The sequence below is a fragment of the Nasonia vitripennis genome, chromosome 2, assembly GCF_009193385.2.
Source record: "Nasonia vitripennis strain AsymCx chromosome 2, Nvit_psr_1.1, whole genome shotgun sequence".
Lineage (NCBI taxonomy): Eukaryota > Metazoa > Arthropoda > Insecta > Hymenoptera > Pteromalidae > Nasonia > Nasonia vitripennis.
In genome coordinates, this window is record NC_045758.1 from 15941078 (window position 1) to 15960700 (window position 19623).

The 19623-nt window shown below is 44.3% G+C and overlaps 2 protein-coding genes across 12 annotated transcripts in view; one reads left to right on the plus strand and one right to left on the minus strand.

Annotated features, from left to right (window-relative positions):
• Window positions 1-19623, minus strand: part of LOC100121750 (rap1 GTPase-activating protein 1) — a 148529-nt gene that overhangs the window by 12333 nt on the left and 116573 nt on the right. For 4 of the 10 annotated variants that reach the window (XM_031923378.2, XM_031923382.2, XM_031923379.2 and 1 more), the window contains 2 exons: window positions 18348-18392; window positions 9201-9245 (listed from right to left, as the gene is read on the minus strand). The exons of 3 other annotated variants lie outside the window; for them this stretch is intronic. In XM_031923378.2, the coding sequence (XP_031779238.1) occupies window positions 9201-9245; window positions 18348-18392 (90 nt within the window). The remainder of the gene's footprint in view (window positions 1-9200; window positions 9246-18347; window positions 18393-19623) is intronic. 3 more of the 10 variants (XM_031923380.2, XM_032596514.1, XM_031923384.1) reach the window with 1 other exon arrangement.
• Window positions 13961-16611, plus strand: CYP4AB15 (cytochrome P450 4AB15). 2 transcript variants are annotated; one of them, NM_001172511.1, is made up of 12 exons: window positions 13972-14234; window positions 14310-14419; window positions 14511-14601; window positions 14683-14868; window positions 14947-15040; window positions 15119-15218; window positions 15310-15406; window positions 15492-15598; window positions 15666-15734; window positions 15815-15983; window positions 16069-16248; window positions 16320-16611. In NM_001172511.1, exons 1-12 carry the CDS (start codon window positions 14084-14086, stop codon window positions 16490-16492), a joined length of 1527 nt encoding a protein of 508 aa, NP_001165982.1. In that variant the 5' UTR covers window positions 13972-14083; the 3' UTR covers window positions 16493-16611. The 2 variants fall into 2 exon arrangements, with proteins under 2 accessions (XP_031778348.1, NP_001165982.1); XM_031922488.2 differs by lacking the exon at window positions 14310-14419 and having other exon boundaries at window positions 13961-14234; window positions 16320-16609.

The window sequence follows — 19623 nt, forward strand, 5'->3', positions numbered from 1 at the left end:
CTTGGTTTATCTTCTCTGTGTACCTGCGTTTATTGCATACACAAAGACAACCCTACTGCGAAAGATATGGAATTTCACGTGCAGCTAGGTTACGTCAAATTTATCTACGCTGGCCAATCCCATTCCGAGAGAGAGAGAGAGAGAGAGAGAGCTAATATTTTTCAATTCAGTTAACTACGTAGTATAATGCAGCAAGGCTCGCTCTCCCTCCATTAACACCAGCATCACGCGCGCTGTAAAAAGAAGCCGCGCGCGAGATTTCCTGCATCCGTCCCGACACATTCGATGCTAATTAGTTCCCCGCGCACATATAAAGCCTGAACTCTATGCATACTGCACTATACACCTGAAACCTTTCGATCGGACGCAGGTGCGCGCTTCTCCGGCTGCATAATACACGCGCCGCTATACGCGGTTAGCCTGATAATGCTCTTTGGCTCCGAGCCACGCCACCTGCACAGGAAAAGGAGCGAGCAATGTGTATTTTTTCACTCGATTCTTTCTCCCTCTATCGGCGTTTTTGGCGACCGTTGCATTTTTAATGAGGCGCCAACTCCACCTCGATCGCCGACAGTTTATTTTAATGCACACACACGCTGCCAATTCAATCCAGCCACAAAGAAAGAGTTTCGTTTAACGAGCGCAAAAAAAAATTATATTCAAAATACATACACGGGCAATCCCGGCGCCGCAATTAAAATTTCCATACGACTCCCCCGCGACGTGTACGTCCCCTCCTCTAGAGCAACGTTTTTTTTTACGCGCACACTACTAGCGTTCACGGCTGGTTAATGAGGGGGCGCGGGCTAAACGCAGAATGGGGCTTTTTTCGCTTTTCGAGCGGCAGAGACTTTCTTCGCTCTGAATTATACGTAAGTCCGTTATCGACTGTAAACCGGCGGCGGCAGACTTTCGCTTTCTCGGAACGAAGTTAAAAAAATTCAAACTCGGCCCCGATGGCGTGTATATCCGGAATCGCCGCCGCGCAGAAATAATAAAAGCCGAGCGAGCCGTAAAACGTTTTCTCCATTGTGTATAGCGGTGGGCGCAAGAAATCACTGATAAATTTAACGACTTCCACTGCTAGACTCGCGGAAAAATCTCCGGGATGTAATAATAACGGGGAAAAAAGTTATCGCTGTATTGGCGCAATGAAGTATGCGCGTATAGGCGAAGCTCCATCGACAGATTATTCGCCAAGAAAGCATCGCTGTGGTTTAGAAAGCTCGTGAAAGCTACGCGTATAAACTGCATCACATCAGATGTCACGACGAGACGCGGACGCGTTTTCTCGCGGCTGATTTGTTCTCTTCCGATTATAGCCTCTCTCGCACGCACGACCTACAAACATACCTATACCTAGTTCGTTAAATGCATACTCTCGCTCGATATCGTAATTCGTCGATAAATCGCGCTCGATATGAAATTCAGATGGCGCATGCTTCCTTTTCTCCCACTGCGTCACAGAGCTGAGCACTCTGAATCAGCTTTTTGTTTACACGCGCGTAAAGTTCGACGGCGCGTTTACAATTTTTTGCTCGCAGCTCCCCTCTAGTGTACAGCACATAGCTTTATACGCGAGAGAGAGAGAGAGAGAGAGAGAGAGAGAGAGAGAGAGAGAGAGAGAGAGAGAGAGAGAGAGAGGTTTTTTACGGCCGATGCGCGGGTGTGATTTTATTTTTTCACGCGCCTACGTGTGTGCGGACACGGGGGATGATCTTTGCGAGAGAGAGAGAGAGAGAGGAGTTTTACGCGCGCCGATGAATGTAAAAAAAAGGAGAACGCCGATTCGCTCGGTAAAGCCTTATCCGTTTACTTTTACGAGCGATCGCGTAAGTTTTATTCTCATTGCTGCCCGCCGCGCGTGTGTCTCGAGAGCAACGAGGGAGGATATTTATTTATACTCTCGGAAGGATGAATTATAGCGAGGATGAAGCTACCCACATAGTACGACGTGTCTATAGAGAAAACTATACAAATAATAGAGCTGGTACGATGAGCCCATTAGGCGGAAGTGTGCGCTCACGACCTTTTGAGCCGTTATACACGACGAGTCACGCCTGCCCTTGTCTTCAGAGACGTACATCCCAGCGGGTGTTTATTAACGCGGAGGTTAATCAGCTGACGCTGCGCAGCCCTCCCCGAAATTTCGGGGATCTCCTCCCTCCCTCTCTCGAGAGTCAGTCCTTTATACACATGTAGCCATAGCGCGTAATCCCGAGCTCGTAATCGGTTGGGGATTATCGTTGCTCATCTCTGCGTAAACGACCTCTGATGCGTCGTGTGCGATGGAATTTCAGTTTTTCTTTTGTTTTTTGCTTTCAATCGTCGACGCGCTCGATGACGTAGCGAGGTACACTCGAGTTTGACGAAGAGCACGGTGGGAACAAATCTCCTGGAAATTATTTATTATTATTTAATAACAACGCATTATAATTATACACACAATCGCAAAAATGTACAACGCGTTTGTAACGGAGAGAGAAAAAAGCACTATCGGGCCGCGTCAGCTTTTTAAAAATAGACTGTGCGCGCCGCGAGATGACGACGATCCTTTTCACCGCTCTCGACGGAATTCGATTGTCCTCTCGACGAGTTTCTCTCCATCCTGCCGTGAAACTCGCGCGCGCAGCTATCACGACTTTGGTTCCCCTCGAAAATCGCGATCCAAAGATAGCAGAGCGCGCACCGGTTCCTCTCGCTGGATAAATTTAGAGGAAAAGGAGTCGTTGGCTTTTAGAAATGCAGCTGCGCGCCGGCTATGCGGGCTGATGCACTTTCAAGGGTTGGCCGTTAGAATAATACGACGGTGAGGTTGCGCCGGCGTTATTATTGTTATTGTTGTAATACCACTCTCCGTTCAAGGGGAAAAGTGGCATCCATTAGCGATTTTTATTGGAGACTCGTTTTCAACTTGTCGAAAGAGTTATAAGAAGAGAGCAGAAGTTTCCGGTATTCTCTCGGGATGTATTCGTGAGCTATGAATACGAAGCTATACCGATATTTTCGTTCGGAAAGCTTACGCAACAACCGCTAATATAAAAAGTATCAATTAATCAACTCGATAATTTTAGCTTTCGAGCGACGACGCTCGCTGTACTTACATGATTCACGCGGTAATTCAATTGCTGGTTGACGAGCCGCGACGCTAGAGAAAAATGCCTAGAGACTGTTATTCTCATTTTGCTGCGTATCGCGCATACTTTTTCTGCGCTGTCGGGACGCGCGGATCAAAACAAGCGTCGAAGGATTAAGTACCCTGCGAAAAACGCAGAACGAAGCGTAACGCTGTCTGGTCTAATGACTCGACTCGAGAGAAAATATACCCTCTCCGCTGCATTAACGATGGAAGTCGAGTAATAAGTAAGCGCGTGCAACATCGTGCAAGCACAGGAAAGATCTAAAAGCGAATTAAAGAGCTGTCCTTGCGCGCGAATCCGGGTTATATACTCGTAGCGCGAGAGTCCTTTCATCTACAGCGTAATTCCGTCAACGCGCGCGAGTTGCGCTCGTTAAGCCATCGTCTTCTTCGAAAAAAGTGCGCGCTGTACTGCCACAGATTTGAATTTGAAATTTCGCGAAAATCCGTGGGATAATTTCTGGTTCTCCAAGCAACATTCCGAAGGCATCAATTATTCTACAAGTTATATACGAGCAGACAAGTAGTTTTTTTCGTAAAGTCCTTCGTTGATATCCACGCGACTGCTTCGACTTATCGTTTTACAGAAAAAGGAACTTTGAATAAAAAACGGTGAATAATGAGCGAACCTGAATACATAGAAAAACTACTTGCGTAGTTATCAACGGTGTGCCTGCTACGTAATGATCCATTGACTACGTGCCAACCACTTACAGACGCCGATGATGCGACAGTAGCCAAAAAAGCATAGACATCGAGATGTAAGCAAACGATTTGCATTTCGATCGTACAGGGTTGTTGACAACTCATCTCCAGATTCGCGGAAAGATAGGAAAATCGCGATTCGGTACAGAGATATAATAAATTATTCAGGCTCTGCCCTCGAGCGCACGGGAAAAGTATAGCTATATGCACGCAAGAATGCGAATGGAAATACAGAACAGTAATGAATTTTGCATCACGCAGTCGAGTCCCGAGCTTTCTTTGCTCTGAATATTGCATGCGTAGAAAGACTTTAATTTTCCACTCTGATTACTTTTTCAAAGCCTCATCGACAATGCGCCGCGTTCACTTCTGTACATCGGAAGGAGAACAACAACGCGCAGGATTATTCCTCGTCTGATGTGTATATATTTATAAATTATTCTCGCGGACTCCGATGTACGGAATAGAATGAGAAAGAGAGAGAGAGAGAGAGAGAGAGAGAGAGAGAGAGAGAGAGAGAGAGAGAGAGAGAGAGAAAAGAAATCTGAAAATAATTGCAGGAAGCGTCGATCGTACCACCAACGACGACGACAACTGCATACGAAAAAAGACTGCGTAGATGCGCTTCTTTCTCTCATACACTGTCGAGTGAATTATCGCGTATGCGTATCCCGCACGCGTACGCGCTCGCGAGTATTTATACGGAGACTTTCGCGCGTGTGCTGCAGCCGCGTGTCTAGAGAGCGCGAGCGGCTATATTTATAGAACTGCGGCGATGACACGACGAGAGCGAGCACATTCCGTGCTTTTCGGCAGGAAAGCCGCGTTATTTGTGTAATTTCGAGCTCGCCGCGGGATTTTCGAGAATTTTAGGGAGAGAGAGAGAGAGAGAGAGAAAGAGAGAGAGAGAGAGAGAGAGAGAAGAGTGCCTCGTCGCTATCTGCACGCGCGTTGTTTAAAGTCTCGTATTGACGTTGCGAAAATCGATACATGTCCATAATATAAATTCATACACCGTGATGTACGGGAGGCGCCACAATGCGGTGTATACACTGCGCGGCGCAGACACGCCCGCATGAATTTATGCGAAACGCCGGACTCGTCGCCGGTCGAAAGTAAAAGTTGCTTCGTCGAAAATTCATCGACCTTACTCTCAATGCACATGTAAGGTGTGCAGTGAGCTATTGCACGCTGACACCACACGACGATAACAGTTTTTTCAATCGAATACGCGCGGAATAATACAGACATAGCGCTGCGCGGAAGAGAACACGCTTTTTACGAGCGCGAGATATTTTCGTCCCGCGTGCGCGCATCGCAGCGCATTCGGAATAATAAGGGGCTGCACTTGCTTGCGAAACTCTCGTCGCTGCGCTCGCGCAGAGAGCGCAGTTCGACCGAGCGAGCCGTAAAAGCCAACTGTAATCTGCCTTTCATCTACGGCGCTCGCTCGCGCGCGGCTTCGGAGCAGCAAAGCGAGTGCACCGGCGAGAGAGTGAGAGAGAGAGAGAGAGAGAGAGAGAGAGAAATAACGAGCGGGATTTTTGTTTAACATTATAGCGCGCTAATTACCAAAGTTTTCTTGTCTCGGTTTTTGCGTCGTCGCTACGAAAATACACACAGTTAGCGACCTTCCTCTGCCCGTCTCTGCTGCATAAACAGATTGCAAAAACTTGTTGGAAAACTCCTGCTTATGGCGGCGATGTTTATGTAATCGCGCGTCATCGGGGAGACAATGCCGCCCACGGCATACGTAGTCGAACTTAATCCACTCGATGGCTCCTTTCGCCTCGAGTGTATTGTGTGTACGGCATGCCGTGTATCGGTATATACTTCCCGCTGACCTCGGCTGTAATAACCGAACTTTCGCTCCGTTATACATTTGTGTACTATCCTGCGCGCGGCCTATGAAAATTTTACACTGGCAAGCTGCACGCGTAGCGGGATTTCGGATGAATGCAGTATACGGACACACAGACACGTATATACGTATAGCATCAGCAACTATACATAAACGCTAACAATCCCGACCACGTGTAAATGAGAGGTATCGTTGTACCTTCTAATTTTCGCCCACGCGGAAAATCTTGCCCCGGACTGTACCACGCGCGCGCATGTAAGCACATAACACGCGTGCCCATGGGTATAAGAAACGCGGAAAGCGTGTGTTATACTCGCGGTAGTTTATGCGCGTGTGTGTATACCTGCGGGCGGATCTGCGGCGGGGTTTTATCGAGTTAGCCGATTACGTATCCCCCGCAATGCAAAGGAATACCAGGCGCCGAGGAAATTTATCGCCCGCCCTCTATGTGTATACGCGAGCGCACAATAATCATCGCGCGCGAACTTCATTCCATTATATTGTTTGCGGCTCCGTATTGACGCTTCGCTCCATTATATTTCTTTCAGCTCCAAATGCCGCGAATATATCTCCGCGGCCATCTGCCCAAGTGCTCTATAAATAAACTCTGTCGTGCGCGCGAAACTTTGATAATATCCTTTCTCGCGAGAGCCTAGGAAAAAACACGACTCTCTCTGTACAGAGCACAACGACAACAACAACAGCAACAACTGAACAACACACAGAACTGTATTATGTATATGTATAGGTGCATACCATGGCAAACATTATCGCAGGAGAAGCCAAGGAGAATCGTAGAGCCGAGCGAGTATAGAATACACACACAGAGAGAGAGAGAGAGAGAGAGAGAGAGAGAGAGAGAGAGAGAGAGAGAGAGAGAGAGAGAGAGAGAGAGAGAGAGAGAGAGAGGAGACTTCCGCACTGGCGAAAAAAAGGAAGCCGACTACATAGCCAGGCTCTCTCGCACTATCGACAACCTTCATCGTCCTCCGCCGCCTCTATCTCGCTCCGCCATAAAGCGGCATGGAGAGACGCGCGCGCGGCACGATTCTCAGGAGAGATAGGACGAGGACGACGGGGCTGATTTGCCGCGATGCGCGCGCACGATTGTGACTCATCCAGCCCGAGTCTAGAGAGAGAGAAAGAGAGAGAGAGAGAGAGAGAGAACAGGGCGCTTCGTCGTCGGAGAGAAAAGGGTCCGTCCTCGTCGTCTAGACTTATCTCTCTCTCCTCTCTGTGGCGCACCCGCTTAACGCATTCTGCGTAACCACTCGCCCGCGCACACTACACTCGCTCTCTCTCTTGAGGGGGAGTGCGCTTCTCGAGTTTTCTTTTGCGACGCGGCTTTCCTCCTTCGCTCTCTCCCTGCAGGATTTTTTTAATTAGGCGTCGAGCCCTCTTCTCGAGCTCTCGCTGAACAATTAACTCCGCAGAGCTCGCCGAATCAAATTTTCAAACGCGCTGAATTCCGAAGTCTCCGCTGCACGCGCATTACTCTTTTCCCGCGGCTAAAGCGATTATACGCGCCGCGCGCGCGCGAGTAGAGCAGGATTTACTGGAGCGTAAAGCGCCGGCCGATACGCGCTGGGCAAATAGAGTGGGCTGATTGAACTTGGCACTATCTCTCCGCCTGTGTGCGGCGCGCGCGTGTTTACTGAAATAACGAGGGACCTGGATATAAGGGAACAACGCTGGACTGGATATAAGGGAAGAAACGCCGCGGCTTGATTGTTACATCGCTGGCCTGATTCGGACTATTGTTCGAATTGCGCGAACCATGTGGGACACGCGAATGTATAAGGTGCTGTTAATTCGGCCATATACCGCGTATAACAATGAATCGAAAACAGAGAAAGTATGCTGGGCGCATATCACCCTCGGGGAAACCCTATAGTTTTGCGTCATCGTGCAGGTGAACACACACACACACACACACACACACACGCACGCACACGCACATACAGAGCAAACGGACACGAGAAACCCCACGCGCGTAAGGCTACACATCCCTTCAACCCCCCTTTTTTCCGGGAATCTCCCGAACAACGTGACTCGCCAGGTATACGAGGGCTGAATGTATCATCGCGGCTCGCGTGAATCAAGCCCCGCCGATATGTACGTACGTGTATACATATACCTATTCAGTCGCAGCTCCGTGCGCGCATCTTCGGATTCTCTCGCGCTCTGTATACGCCCTTATGGACGCACACGAAGTTTGCTCGTATGAATACCAGAGCAGCTCTCGTCGATTGGTCCGCATATCGGCTTCCGCGTCTTTCCGGGTTTTCCGAGAACACACCGCACCGCACGGGTTATTACGCAAGCGCAGCAAAAGACAAGGGGGTTGGTATCTCTGCGCTCTCGGATAAGGAAAACGCGCGTTGTTGCTGAATCATGCGATCGCCACCTACTTGTCGCACGCGATCGGCAAATCATAGAGTCTCGAGTTTTGGACGAAATCGATACATAATACGATCGATATATAGACGTGTGCCCTCTGCTCCTCCTCCATCCGAACTGCATCGCGCACAAGCGGACGTGTATATTGGCAGAGAGTCACGCGAGAAAGGAGACAAAAGTTGCGGCTGACCGTCGAATCGAGCAACTATCGGCAGAGAAGGCCAACTTCTGATTGAAACTCGGGCGGTGAACGTCTCTCTCAGTCTGTGTTGTTAGTTATATGCACCGCGGCTTTGTGGACACACGCCGGAAGGACCAAGCAGAGCAGCGCAGTCTCTTCTTAAATGTCACTTGCATCGGCTTGCGTGAGAGACTCGCCTGTGTGAGCGAACTGCCGCAAGTTTTAATTAGGAAATTGATCGCTGCCGGGCCCGTCGAAAACTTTGACTCGCTGCTCCGTCTCTGCTATTGCAGAAGGTTGTTATTTGCTCGCGGTGTATAATACGTTATGCAGTCTGACGTTCCTCTTCTTCTTCCTCGCAGTCGTAGGATTTTCCGGCTACCTCCTTGATTAATTTTCGCAGAGAGTTTTACAGCCGTCGCAGCGGCTTCTTCTTCGCTGAATTGCGAGGCGGAAGAGAAAAACGCGCGCGCGCTGTTATACCTCGAGGAGAAGGTAAATACGGAGAAGTAGAGACAGTCTTTGTTTGCCCCGCGCGAGAGGGTGGCTCGTTCTGAAATGCCGTTTACTCGTACTGCCCGACCGACCTACCTCCGTCGAGTCTATACCATACGCGCAAAAATCCACGAGCGCCGACTTTCGCGTTCGTTATAACCACAAATGGCCGTCGTGGTATAGTATTATATGCTCTCGTTATCGTCGCGATGGCTTCCCTCGCGGCAACTCCGCTATTAATGACGCCATACGGCTTTATACCCCCTGCTGCGGTTTTCTTTCACCACCGCGTCATGAATGCTCGATCTTTTTACCTCGTACCTACTGCGCGCAGGTAGTATTTTTCTCACATAGGTTTGTACATGTGTGAAAAAAATGAGAGATCGTTAGACTAATCCGCGTGCGCAGTCAGTACTTACGGTGCTGTACGTCAGCGGAACGACCTTTGATTGGCGGGCACTCACCTGAAACAAAAAACCAGAGGGAATTTTTAATTTTTTATTGCATTTCTTACAGTCGGACGGAAAGTCCAACGCTAATGTCCCGATCAACAACGACGGCAGAGGGGGCGGGACACTTTCGTTCGCGGAGAAGCTGCAGCGCGGAAAGGCGCACGAACGACGTGAGCTAATTAATTTTAACCGGCACCGCTCGACCGAAAAATCTTTATTGCTTTCTGCAGCGACGCGCGCCGAGAATAAAAAACTCACTCAGCCATCCCTTTTCCGCGTTTTCCAGCGCGCGACTGCCCACGGCGCCGTCGCGACAATTAGCTCCGGCGAGCGAGTATAACGAAAAGCTCGTTATTGCAAGACGCGCGAGCCCTTTTTACGGACGTTTTACGGTCGTTTCTCGGCTGCTTTTGTGACGAACCGTTCCGAGCGTATGGAATCCGGAAACGATCTTTTTTTTGCTTCCACTCCCGGAATCGCTGGAAATATTGCAACTTTGTAGCAAACACTTATGTCTCTTGCTTTGAAAGAAGAAGCTGCTTATTAAAGCTTTGGCTGCGTTTTTTAAGACAGTTTTTACTCTCCGCAGTGTATAATGCGTGTCTCCGACTCGAGAAAGGCGTCACAAACAAGCGCACATATGCGGACAAAGTGATTTTCCACGATTTCGGATCGAAAAAAGGTTAAGGGGACCTAACCACCTTAAACCGACTTTTGAAAATCAAGTAAAAAATTGATAACAGATCGGTTGTCTACTGTTTTTGGGGTCGCTGATCACGTTTTCACTATCAGATTTGCATAAAATTATTTTGTTTAGAAAAATTACTATCCAGAAGTCAGTTTTGAAGGTTATAGGATTTTTGATATGAGACTTCTTTTTACAATTCTTGAAAATAATTTAGTGTGTAAATGTGGTGGAAATATCAAAATGTATGAAGAAAGTTGTAGTGGATTGGGTGGAAAGTATAGTATTACTTGTGATAAGTGTAAACATGATACTTTTTTTTTAATTGCAAGAACATTGGTAAAAAATCAAATATTTATGAACTAAACAGACGTAGTGTTCTTGCCATGAGAATAGTTGGGGGTGGCCTTGAAAGCCTCAGAAGTTTTTGTTTTTGTGGAGTGATGGATTTTCCTGCTCCAGTGCATAACTCAAGTTTTACTAAAATCAGAAAACAGCTATTAAACGTTACCTGTGATGTTGCTCATAAATTCATGACTGATGCCGTTGAAGAGGAAATCAAACTTACTCAGAATTCAAGCAAAGAAACTGTTGAATTTGATGATTCCAATCAAGAAGCTATTCGTCGATTAAGTATCGAAAATTTAGAACAGGAAGAGATATGTCAGAGAATGAATCGGAGTTGACAAATACTTCAGACGAAGTTGTAGCTTGTACGCGAAACATAGGTGTTCAAGGTGATGGTACATGGCAGCGTCGAGGTCATAGATCGTACAATGGTGTTTTTATAATTATTGGACAAGAAAGTGGAAAAATCATTGATATTGAAGTGCTTTCCTCATACTGTTTACAGTGCAATTTATATGAAAAAATTCATGGATCTGAAGGGACTCCAGAATGGCAAGAATGGTTTATTGCGCACTTACCATCGTGCACTAAAAATCATATTGGCTCATCCGGATCAATGGAATCTTCAGCCATTGTGGATATTTTCTGTCGCTCAGTAGAAAAGTATGATGTAAAATACGTATCTTATTTGGGCGATGGAGATTCTTCAACATTCTCAAAAATTTTGGAAGCAAAGCCGTATGGTAATCATGTAGTAGTTACGAAGAAAGAGTGTTGTGGCCACGTGCAGAAGAACATTAAAAGAAAAAATTAAATCAATGATTCTTTCCGATAAAAAGAAAATTGGTGGAAAAGGGCGCTTGACAGATAAACTAATAGACGAACTACAAACATATTATGAAAATGCTATCAGAGGAAATTCTGATTCTTTAGAAGACATGCCCAGAGCAATTTGGGCCATTTTTTTTCATAACGGTTCAACTCATGAAAATCCCCAACATCTGTATTGTCCTACTGGATCCGGATCTTGGTGCAAATATCAAAAGGCATTAGCAGAAGGTAAAGAACAAGATTATCTCCATCCTCCAGCAATACCAAAAGCAATTTTAGATGAAATTAAAGATGTGTTTAAAAAACTGTCTGAGCCGGAGCTTCTTAGAAAATGTTTAGGTGGACAGACTAAGAATGCTAACGAGTCCTTCAATAATGTTTTATGGAACATCGCACCAAAGACTAATTTTGTTGGACTTGAAACATTAGAAATATCAGCATATATAGCGTGCATTATGTTTTCGACTGGCTGGAAAGGATTATTATTTCTCATGTGTAACCTTGATATTGAACCTGGCAAAAATGCATTATCTGCTACAGTGATAAAGGACCAATTACGTATCAAGGAAGCTGAAAAACAAACAGAAATGAATTCAAAAGAAGCACGAAGATTGAGAAGGCAATTGAATATTCCCACTGCTGATAATGAATATGTCAGTGGCGGATACTGTAATTTTATTTTAATTGTAAGTGGCGTGTATAAAAAGCACAAATACAACATTTAAAATTTTTTAATTGTAATTTTTCATTCTAAGATTATATGTTTTGCTTACAGATTTGGCTTGGCGTATTCAGAGGTCTAATAAGTATTGAGACGTAGTCAGATAATTAAAAGTATTATGAGAAGTTATCAAAAAAGTATTCAACTATACCAGTCGCTATTAGTCTCAGTCAGTAATGAACACAAAAGTTTGCAAAAGTGTAAAAAAGTGAATAATGTGATATATATTGAACAAAAATGTAATATTAATAAAAAAAATAGTGAAAATACTTATAACTGTGATATTTAATGTTATTTGACAAAAGTTAATATTGAGATGATTAAGTATTGTTCACTGACCGCAAAATTCAAGCGTACTGAAGCATCATATTACAACAAATCAATGGTTATTTTGTTCGTTGTGAGTGTTCTCATGGTCCGAGTGTAAGATTTTGAAAAAGCTTTTGAATCCTGCGGTCAGTAAAAAAACAGCATGCTTATTAGCATAGCTATTTTTGAGCATATAAGGTCATAAAAAAAATATTTAAAAATGTTTTTTTTTCGTTTTCACTATATATAACATATATTATAATGTATTTTAAACATCTATCAGTTTATTTATTTTATTTTTTTAAATATGACAGCATAACAAACATTATTTTAAGGTGGTTAGGTCCCCTTAAGCTGAAACGAGCATAGACTGAAAAACTATGGTCTTGAGACGCTCTTCGAAAAAAACCAGTTATGGTAGGTTCGTCGCTCAATGATTGGAAAGCGACTCTTATTTTTCTATAGGTCATCTTGATAACATGAGTTCTCTGATATTAATGGGAAATTTATGCATCATGCATAAATAAAGACAATACGATCCTAATACCGGGACAATTTTTTCACAGTTTTTTTCAAATTATTCCGACTAATTCGATTTGTCATCGTTTATTCAAAAAAGAAAGTTTAATTAATAAGACCAAGAAAACATACATGATTTTCAAATTTTTTGTTTGTTGTTACATCACTAGCATTTGTTTATGATTATAGGAAGGCGTAGGTGAACTGTCATCTGTACCGTCAAAGCATTGAATAAATAGTAATTATTTGTCATCCATTATAATATATATTCTGTCTCGCATTATTTTTCAAACACATTCTATCCTTTGAGTACTCCCTGGGGAGGACAGAAGCAATCCCGTAACCACCGTATCCGAAGAATAAACGTTCGCGTTACCATAGTTCGTTAAGTCAATTGTTTAATTAACAAAAGGGCTCTCTCTCTCTCTCTCTCTCTCTCTCTCTCTCTCTCTCTGAGTTGATCGCCTCTGCAAATTTATCTAGTATTCGGTTGTTGCACGATACACGGCTGGTGGCAGCGCTATTCCGACTATCCTTGAACGGTCGAAAATAAATAAATAAAAACTAGATTCAAAATTAAAGATCCTAATACTATTGCTAGTCACCGGACGTGACACATAGGATGTTTGTTTGTTTAAAAAATATATAAAATCACGAAATTCACACATTCCAATATGCGCACCATAAGTATAGATCGATAATCGTGCGAATTAACTGCAATGTATACTCGTCGTGCAGGTTCGATGCATATTGTACAATTCCACTCTAGAGCTTAAAAAAAAGTCCTTAGAGAAGAATCTCGTTCTGAATGAATAAAAAGTTTATGCTAAACAGTGTAAAAGAAAAGTCAACAATGTTTATTATAATCAGTTATCGCCAGAGACCCTTCTAAATCAATAGAGCGACTCTTACCAGAGATTAATTTAAATATATTCCATCCAACAAAAGTTGCAAAATACGATCGCGGATGATTCCAGGCTGGAAATTGTATGATCAATTCGTAAAAAAAATAGAGATTACAACATTCAATCCGGAATAAATCCAAAGAAAAACAAATGTGCCATTGATGTGTAACAAATGTGTAATTGATATATTGAGTGAGAGAGAGAGAGAGAGCTGTAGTCACGACATCGAACAAAAAGTTTTTATAAATTCCGGTCAAATTACATGGTGACAGCGTTCTGCATGTTTCCCGCTTGTCATTAGCGTCATGGGCAAAAATATGAATAATACATACATGTAGCTACTATTTTTTCAAAGTTCTTGAAATTTGATTACCGAGTGGGGAATCTCTCGCTATATATTCGGAGATCAACAGCGGAGGCGTCCACTCATCGGTCTGCTCATGAGTCGAACGTTTGGGCTTGGTGTGCGAAATTATACTTCAAATCTTTAGCGATATTATACATCGGTACTTTGAAAGGACAGTGATCAGTCATGTTGTTGTATTTGTTGATTGCGGTATTGTGTGTGGTGGGGTTTCACGCATACGTCAGATATGGTAGATATGGAAAATTGATAAACAAATTACCTGGACCAACGCCGTTGCCTATTCTCGGAAATCTTTTGCTCCTCAACAAAGGCCCGGGTAAGCTAAATTTTTATTTTCGATCATGAAAAGTGCGCCGACAATTTTGTGTTAAGGAATTCTTACTGGTTCTAGTGGATCTTTGGAACTTTTTGCACGTTAAAATGAAAGAGTACTATCCATTCGGAAAAATTTGGTTTTGTACTAGTGCTATAATTCTAACTCAAGACCCGGACGATCTCAAAGTATTTTATTTTAACTTATTTTCTTCCTTTTTTTTTTAATATAAAAAATAACAGTTGTTCTACATAATGTATCCTTGATGATCGATTGTAGATCTTGTTATCGGATAAAGTCAATATCGTGAAGGGATTCATGTACAAGCCTCTTCATCTCTGGGCTGAAACGGGTCTGATTACGGGTACAGGTATGTCAAGTATTTGAGCTTGCAGCGATTTGCAATCATTCGTAATTTCAAATTTTCGTTCTAAATACCTCATGTCTTCAGGTGAAAAATGGCAGCATAGGCGAAAAATTATCACCCCCGCGTTCCATGCAAATATTATAAAAAAATATATTGAAATAACATCCGAACAAGGAGAACGCTTCGTCGAATATTTAAAAACTAAAGGGGACGAAACTGTTGAGAGCCTTATACCAATTTGCTCGAATCTCACTTTGAGCATTATTATTGGTAAGCTATTCGTCTGCGTGGCAAACATATTTTATTTATTGCTTGTTGAATTGCGAAAACGTAAAATTTTTTAAATAGAGGCGGCAATGGGCACTAAATTCAATACGATGGGAGATAAGGCAGAAGAATACAAAAAGGCTATTGAAGATTATTTTCATGGCGTTGCGTACAGGTAAGAAAAATTAGAGTTATCTAGCCTTTTAATGCGAGTTTCAAAATAGTAATGTTGAATATCTTGTTACAATCGAAGGGCGACTAGGCCATACATTCAAAACTGGATGCTAAGATACTTTGGTAGGGGGCGCAGGATTTTAGACTGCATCAAGAGTCTGCGTGGCTTTGCGGATAAGGTATGCATATTTATACAGCAAATACTGATTTTGTTTCAAAATATTTTAGAGTGATAGAATAATAAAGTTTTTTTTCTGTATCATTCAAAAGATAATAGAAGAGCGGAGAGAATATCACAATCAAACAAAACATCAATCCTTTCAAAACTACGTCGATGACGTGGATGACACGAATCTCCTGGATGGAGGTAATTAGGAGCATGTCTATCTAGTCTTATGTAATTCAAAGTCACTACTTTTATTCAACGATATTTCACTTACTCGCTGTTTTAGGCCGCAAGAAAAGATTGGCTATGCTCGATCTTTTGTTACTGGCTGAAAAGGAGGGCTTGATAGACGAGCAAGGAATCAAAGAGGAGGTGGATACGTTTACAGCTGCGGTGAATACTTTTTACATTAATTCTTTTACTTTGTACTGACTTTACCAAGACGATGAAAATGTTACAGGGTTACGACACTACTGGAATGGGAATGGTCTACATGTTATTACTTCTGGCTGAAAATAAAGATGTCCAAGTAGGTGTACCAATTAATAAGCAATCAATTTAGATAAAATACTCGAATTATACTACTCATTGGATCGAATAAAATTTTAGAAATTGGCAAGAGCTGAATCTGATCGAATTCTAAGCGCATCCGGAGGCAGAATTACGATGACGGAAATTCAACAGATGGATTACATAGAACGATGTGTCAAGGAATCTCTGAGACTCTTTCCAACTGCACCAAACATATCTCGCACTATAATCAAAGACATACAACTAAGTAAAACTCCAATTTCATCATTCACATATAAAAATCTCTGATTAACCAATCGCAACTGTACACGATCGAATAATTCAATTTTCAGAAAATTGCATGGTCCCTGCCGGAACCGACGTGTTTGTCCCCATATACGATGTTCACAGAGATCCGAAGTACTGGCCAGATCCATTGAAATTCGACCCAGACAGATTTCTGCCGGAAGAAGTTCACAAGCGTCATCCCTTTTCTTACTTGCCCTTCAGCCACGGGCCCCGCAACTGCATCGGTAAGTATCTTTACGCGCAAGCCAATGGAGTCACTTTCGTTATCACGATCGTAATCTTATTTTATCCTCAGGACAAAAGTTCGCCATTGCCGAGATGAAAGCGTTGGTCGCTCGCATTGTATACAACTTCTACCTCGAACCCGTAACTTACACCAAAGACTTGCAGTTCACGGCCCACATAGTACTGCTATCGACGGTACCTCCGTGTACGAAGTTTATCAAAAGGTTACGAAGCAAAGATTAATTTAGTCTCTAGAGTACATACATTTTTCACTTGACGCACCACGATTGTAACGATCTATTTTATAAAAATTCTCCGTTTGACCTCATAGAAATACAATAGTCAGTATTTTTTAGTCTTTCCAAAAGTCTCTGCTTGTGTCCCTCCTAGAAAACAACGGCGATCGTCGAGATATCCTGCGCACGTGCCAGTCCTTTAATAAAGCAAGACAGCCGCAGTTTTCTTCCAACGGAACTAACCACATGCATGCACACACGAATAACTTTGAGAAGCGCGCCTGCAGATATCTCGACCATCGCTTCGAGGGAAACTACCGGTCCCTCGCCGCGGCGTTATGCATTAGGTGCAGGGCACGAATTTTCTCACGTGCGCGGCGATGCTCTCGTGATCGAGTTATGCAAATAAGCTCGGGGTGAGGCCAGTTTTCGTGCGCGATGCTCGACGCTCCCCTCTGTGGTTTGCAGCAGCGGCGCGTCTGCCTACATGCAGTTGACTAGCTGAATATACCTATATACACCGCCGGCACTCGTCGCACTACTGGCCCACAATCACGCGGCTTTGAGAGTCGTTTGAAGAATACTGAATTTCCGTCCGGAATTGTTGCCGTAGCCTCAAAATTATCGGCGAATAATAAACGCGCGCGCGATTGACTCGATGAATTATATCAATATCAATATTATTCATTAATTAAGCTGCCGCCGCGCGTCGATTGTATAATGCATGCGCGTTATTTTCACGGTCGCAATTTCATAATTCAGCCCGCGCCCGGCAACGAGGTCGCGGGCTGAATCGTACACGTCGCGAGAAAGAATCGTAAAGCACGCAGGTTGCGCAATTATATTTGCGCCGGCCCTGCGCGCTGCACGAAACAGAAGCCGGAAATTATTCAAACAACTCGTTGTAATATGCATCGCAAGGATTCACGGCCGAAGAAGGGGCCATTTTTGCCGTGTAGCACACATTTATAGAAAACGTGCGCGCGCGTAAAGCTCTACGCTACGACTCTCGCCATTTCCAGAAACCGTTTGCTTTAAATATGCAGACCGGCAGCTGCAGCTTTCGCGCGCACACCATAACTCCCGAGACAAAAGTGATAATTCTTTTTGCACGCGCGGTGTAAGTAACCCAGTCTCTCTCGCACTCGTTATACACGGCGTAGTCCCGACGCTTTTGAGGAGTAAATCTTCAAACGTTTTTCCCCGGCCGAAGCGAGCTCCTCTCTCTCTCTCTCTCTCTCTCTCTCTCTCTCTCTCTCTCTCTCTCTCATTCTCTCGCACTATCTTTAGACAATAAAAGTCAGCAAACCATTAATCTTGATGCCCCGCAACGACTTTTCGTATTTCATTTTCCCCCTCCTCTCCCTCGGACTGACGTTAATCCAAAAATACCGGGATTACCTAGTTCGTCGGCTCGCTCGCGCGTTCGTGGCCCTGCTTCCCCGTGTACACGCGACTCCCTTCCTCTATATCCGTCTTGAATTCTTATATATATATATATATATATATATATATATATATATATATATATATATATATATATATATATATATATATATATATATATATATATATATATATATATATATATATACACGCGTGTATGTGGGGAACGAGATAGTCCGGGGAGTTTACTTTCTTTTTACTGCTACACACGCCCCGGCGGCGCTAGTAGGTCCGATCTAAATTTGTAATTTTTATCGCCGGGGAGATGGATGGCTACAGTTGAGTGCATCTCGTGCATTAAAATTCATTATCGGAGAGGCTACGCTGAATTTTTCACCTTGATGTATAACGCAATCACGACTCGCGCGAACCTTTACAAAATCAAAGCGGTAGCGCGCGTAATATTCTGTACTCACGCCTTGTCCAACAGCCGGGCTGGCGTTCGAGTTATCTTTGCTCACCTGCAACAGAGAAAGAAAACCAGGTACGTTTAGTAAATGAATGAATGTATGTCTTAAAAGTGCCTAATTATAAATTCCCGAACACCCTGGAGCCCGTCCCTCAGCGCCCATCGAGAATCTATAAATAGCCAATCCTTCCGCTAAGGACGAAGGTCGTATCGCTCGCTGCGAGTGTCGAGAGGAGGAGAATTGGAAAAAAGGTCCCCGTCGTCGTGAGAAGCAACCTATAGGCCTACAGCTGTACAACAGCACACCGCGAGAGCTGATGTGTCTCGCTCTCGGGGATGAATAATTCAGCGCGCGGCGCTGCATTGTCGCGGACGCGCCTATGTACATACAGCGCGAGTGTCGTGTCCCTGGTCCCGTAACTGAGTGAGGTGCGCCGCGAGAATGAATCGAGTGGGGCGATTATTGCGCCCGATGGCGTCGAGTCGTCGGGCTTTCTTTTTCGGCGCTCTGTACTCTGCCACGATTGAATCATTTTTGAAAATTTCGCCAGCGTAAATGATTGAAACAGCTCTAATGGATATTGTACGACAAAATAATATAAAAAGTGTAAGAGCAGTAGCGTCCTATCTTTTCGGATTAAGTTTTATCAGGCTCGCAGGCCGGATTAGGCATCCGATCGAGCGAGCGCGCTCGCAGGCCCATAAAAAAGACACGACGGCGGCGTCGTCTTTGGCGCTCGAAAGAAGGTCAACGACGCGTTTTCTCATTTCGTACACGTCCAATTAGATAGACTCCGAGGCGAGCGACAACAAGTCGAGTATATATCCACGATACTTACACTTATTCACACACACACACACACCCATGGGCAGACAAACGGGGCTTTACGTAATTTCTCGCGCGCTAACTCGGCCATTTACGGATTATAGCTGCGACGATAAACATTGTAACGAGAGAGCGGCTCGATCGAACTGTGACGATGAGTGACTCTTCGCTGCGACGAGAGATGGATGGGAGTGTATGATAAATGGCGCGCGGAAGTGTTGCCGGCTGCGCGACGAGAGGGATATTATTTTTTTCGCATCGCGTACAACTTTTCCGGCGTCGACAGAGACACGAGGGAGTAGGAGTATGTGTAACGCGACGCCCTTTCCGATGAATATATTTAAACTAATGAGGGGCTGGGGGTGAGAAAAAATTTGCAGAGTAAGCAAGACGTCGCGTCGCGAATATTCGCAAGTCGGGCAAAAAGCGAGAGCCCCGAGACTGCGACTAAATAATT

What these genes read in the sequence shown, in the direction of transcription:
- CYP4AB15 (NM_001172511.1), top strand. Translation starts at nt 14,084, where the DNA reads ATGTTGTTGTATTTGTTGATTGCGGTATTGTGTGTGGTGGGGTTTCAC. An exon ending in TGCGTGGCTTTGCGGATAAG is followed by an intron (nt 15,219 to 15,309) that starts GTATGCATATTT and finishes ATCATTCAAAAG; the next exon opens with ATAATAGAAGAGCGGAGAGA. An exon ending in CACGAATCTCCTGGATGGAG is followed by an intron (nt 15,407 to 15,491) that starts GTAATTAGGAGC and finishes TCGCTGTTTTAG; the next exon opens with GCCGCAAGAAAAGATTGGCT.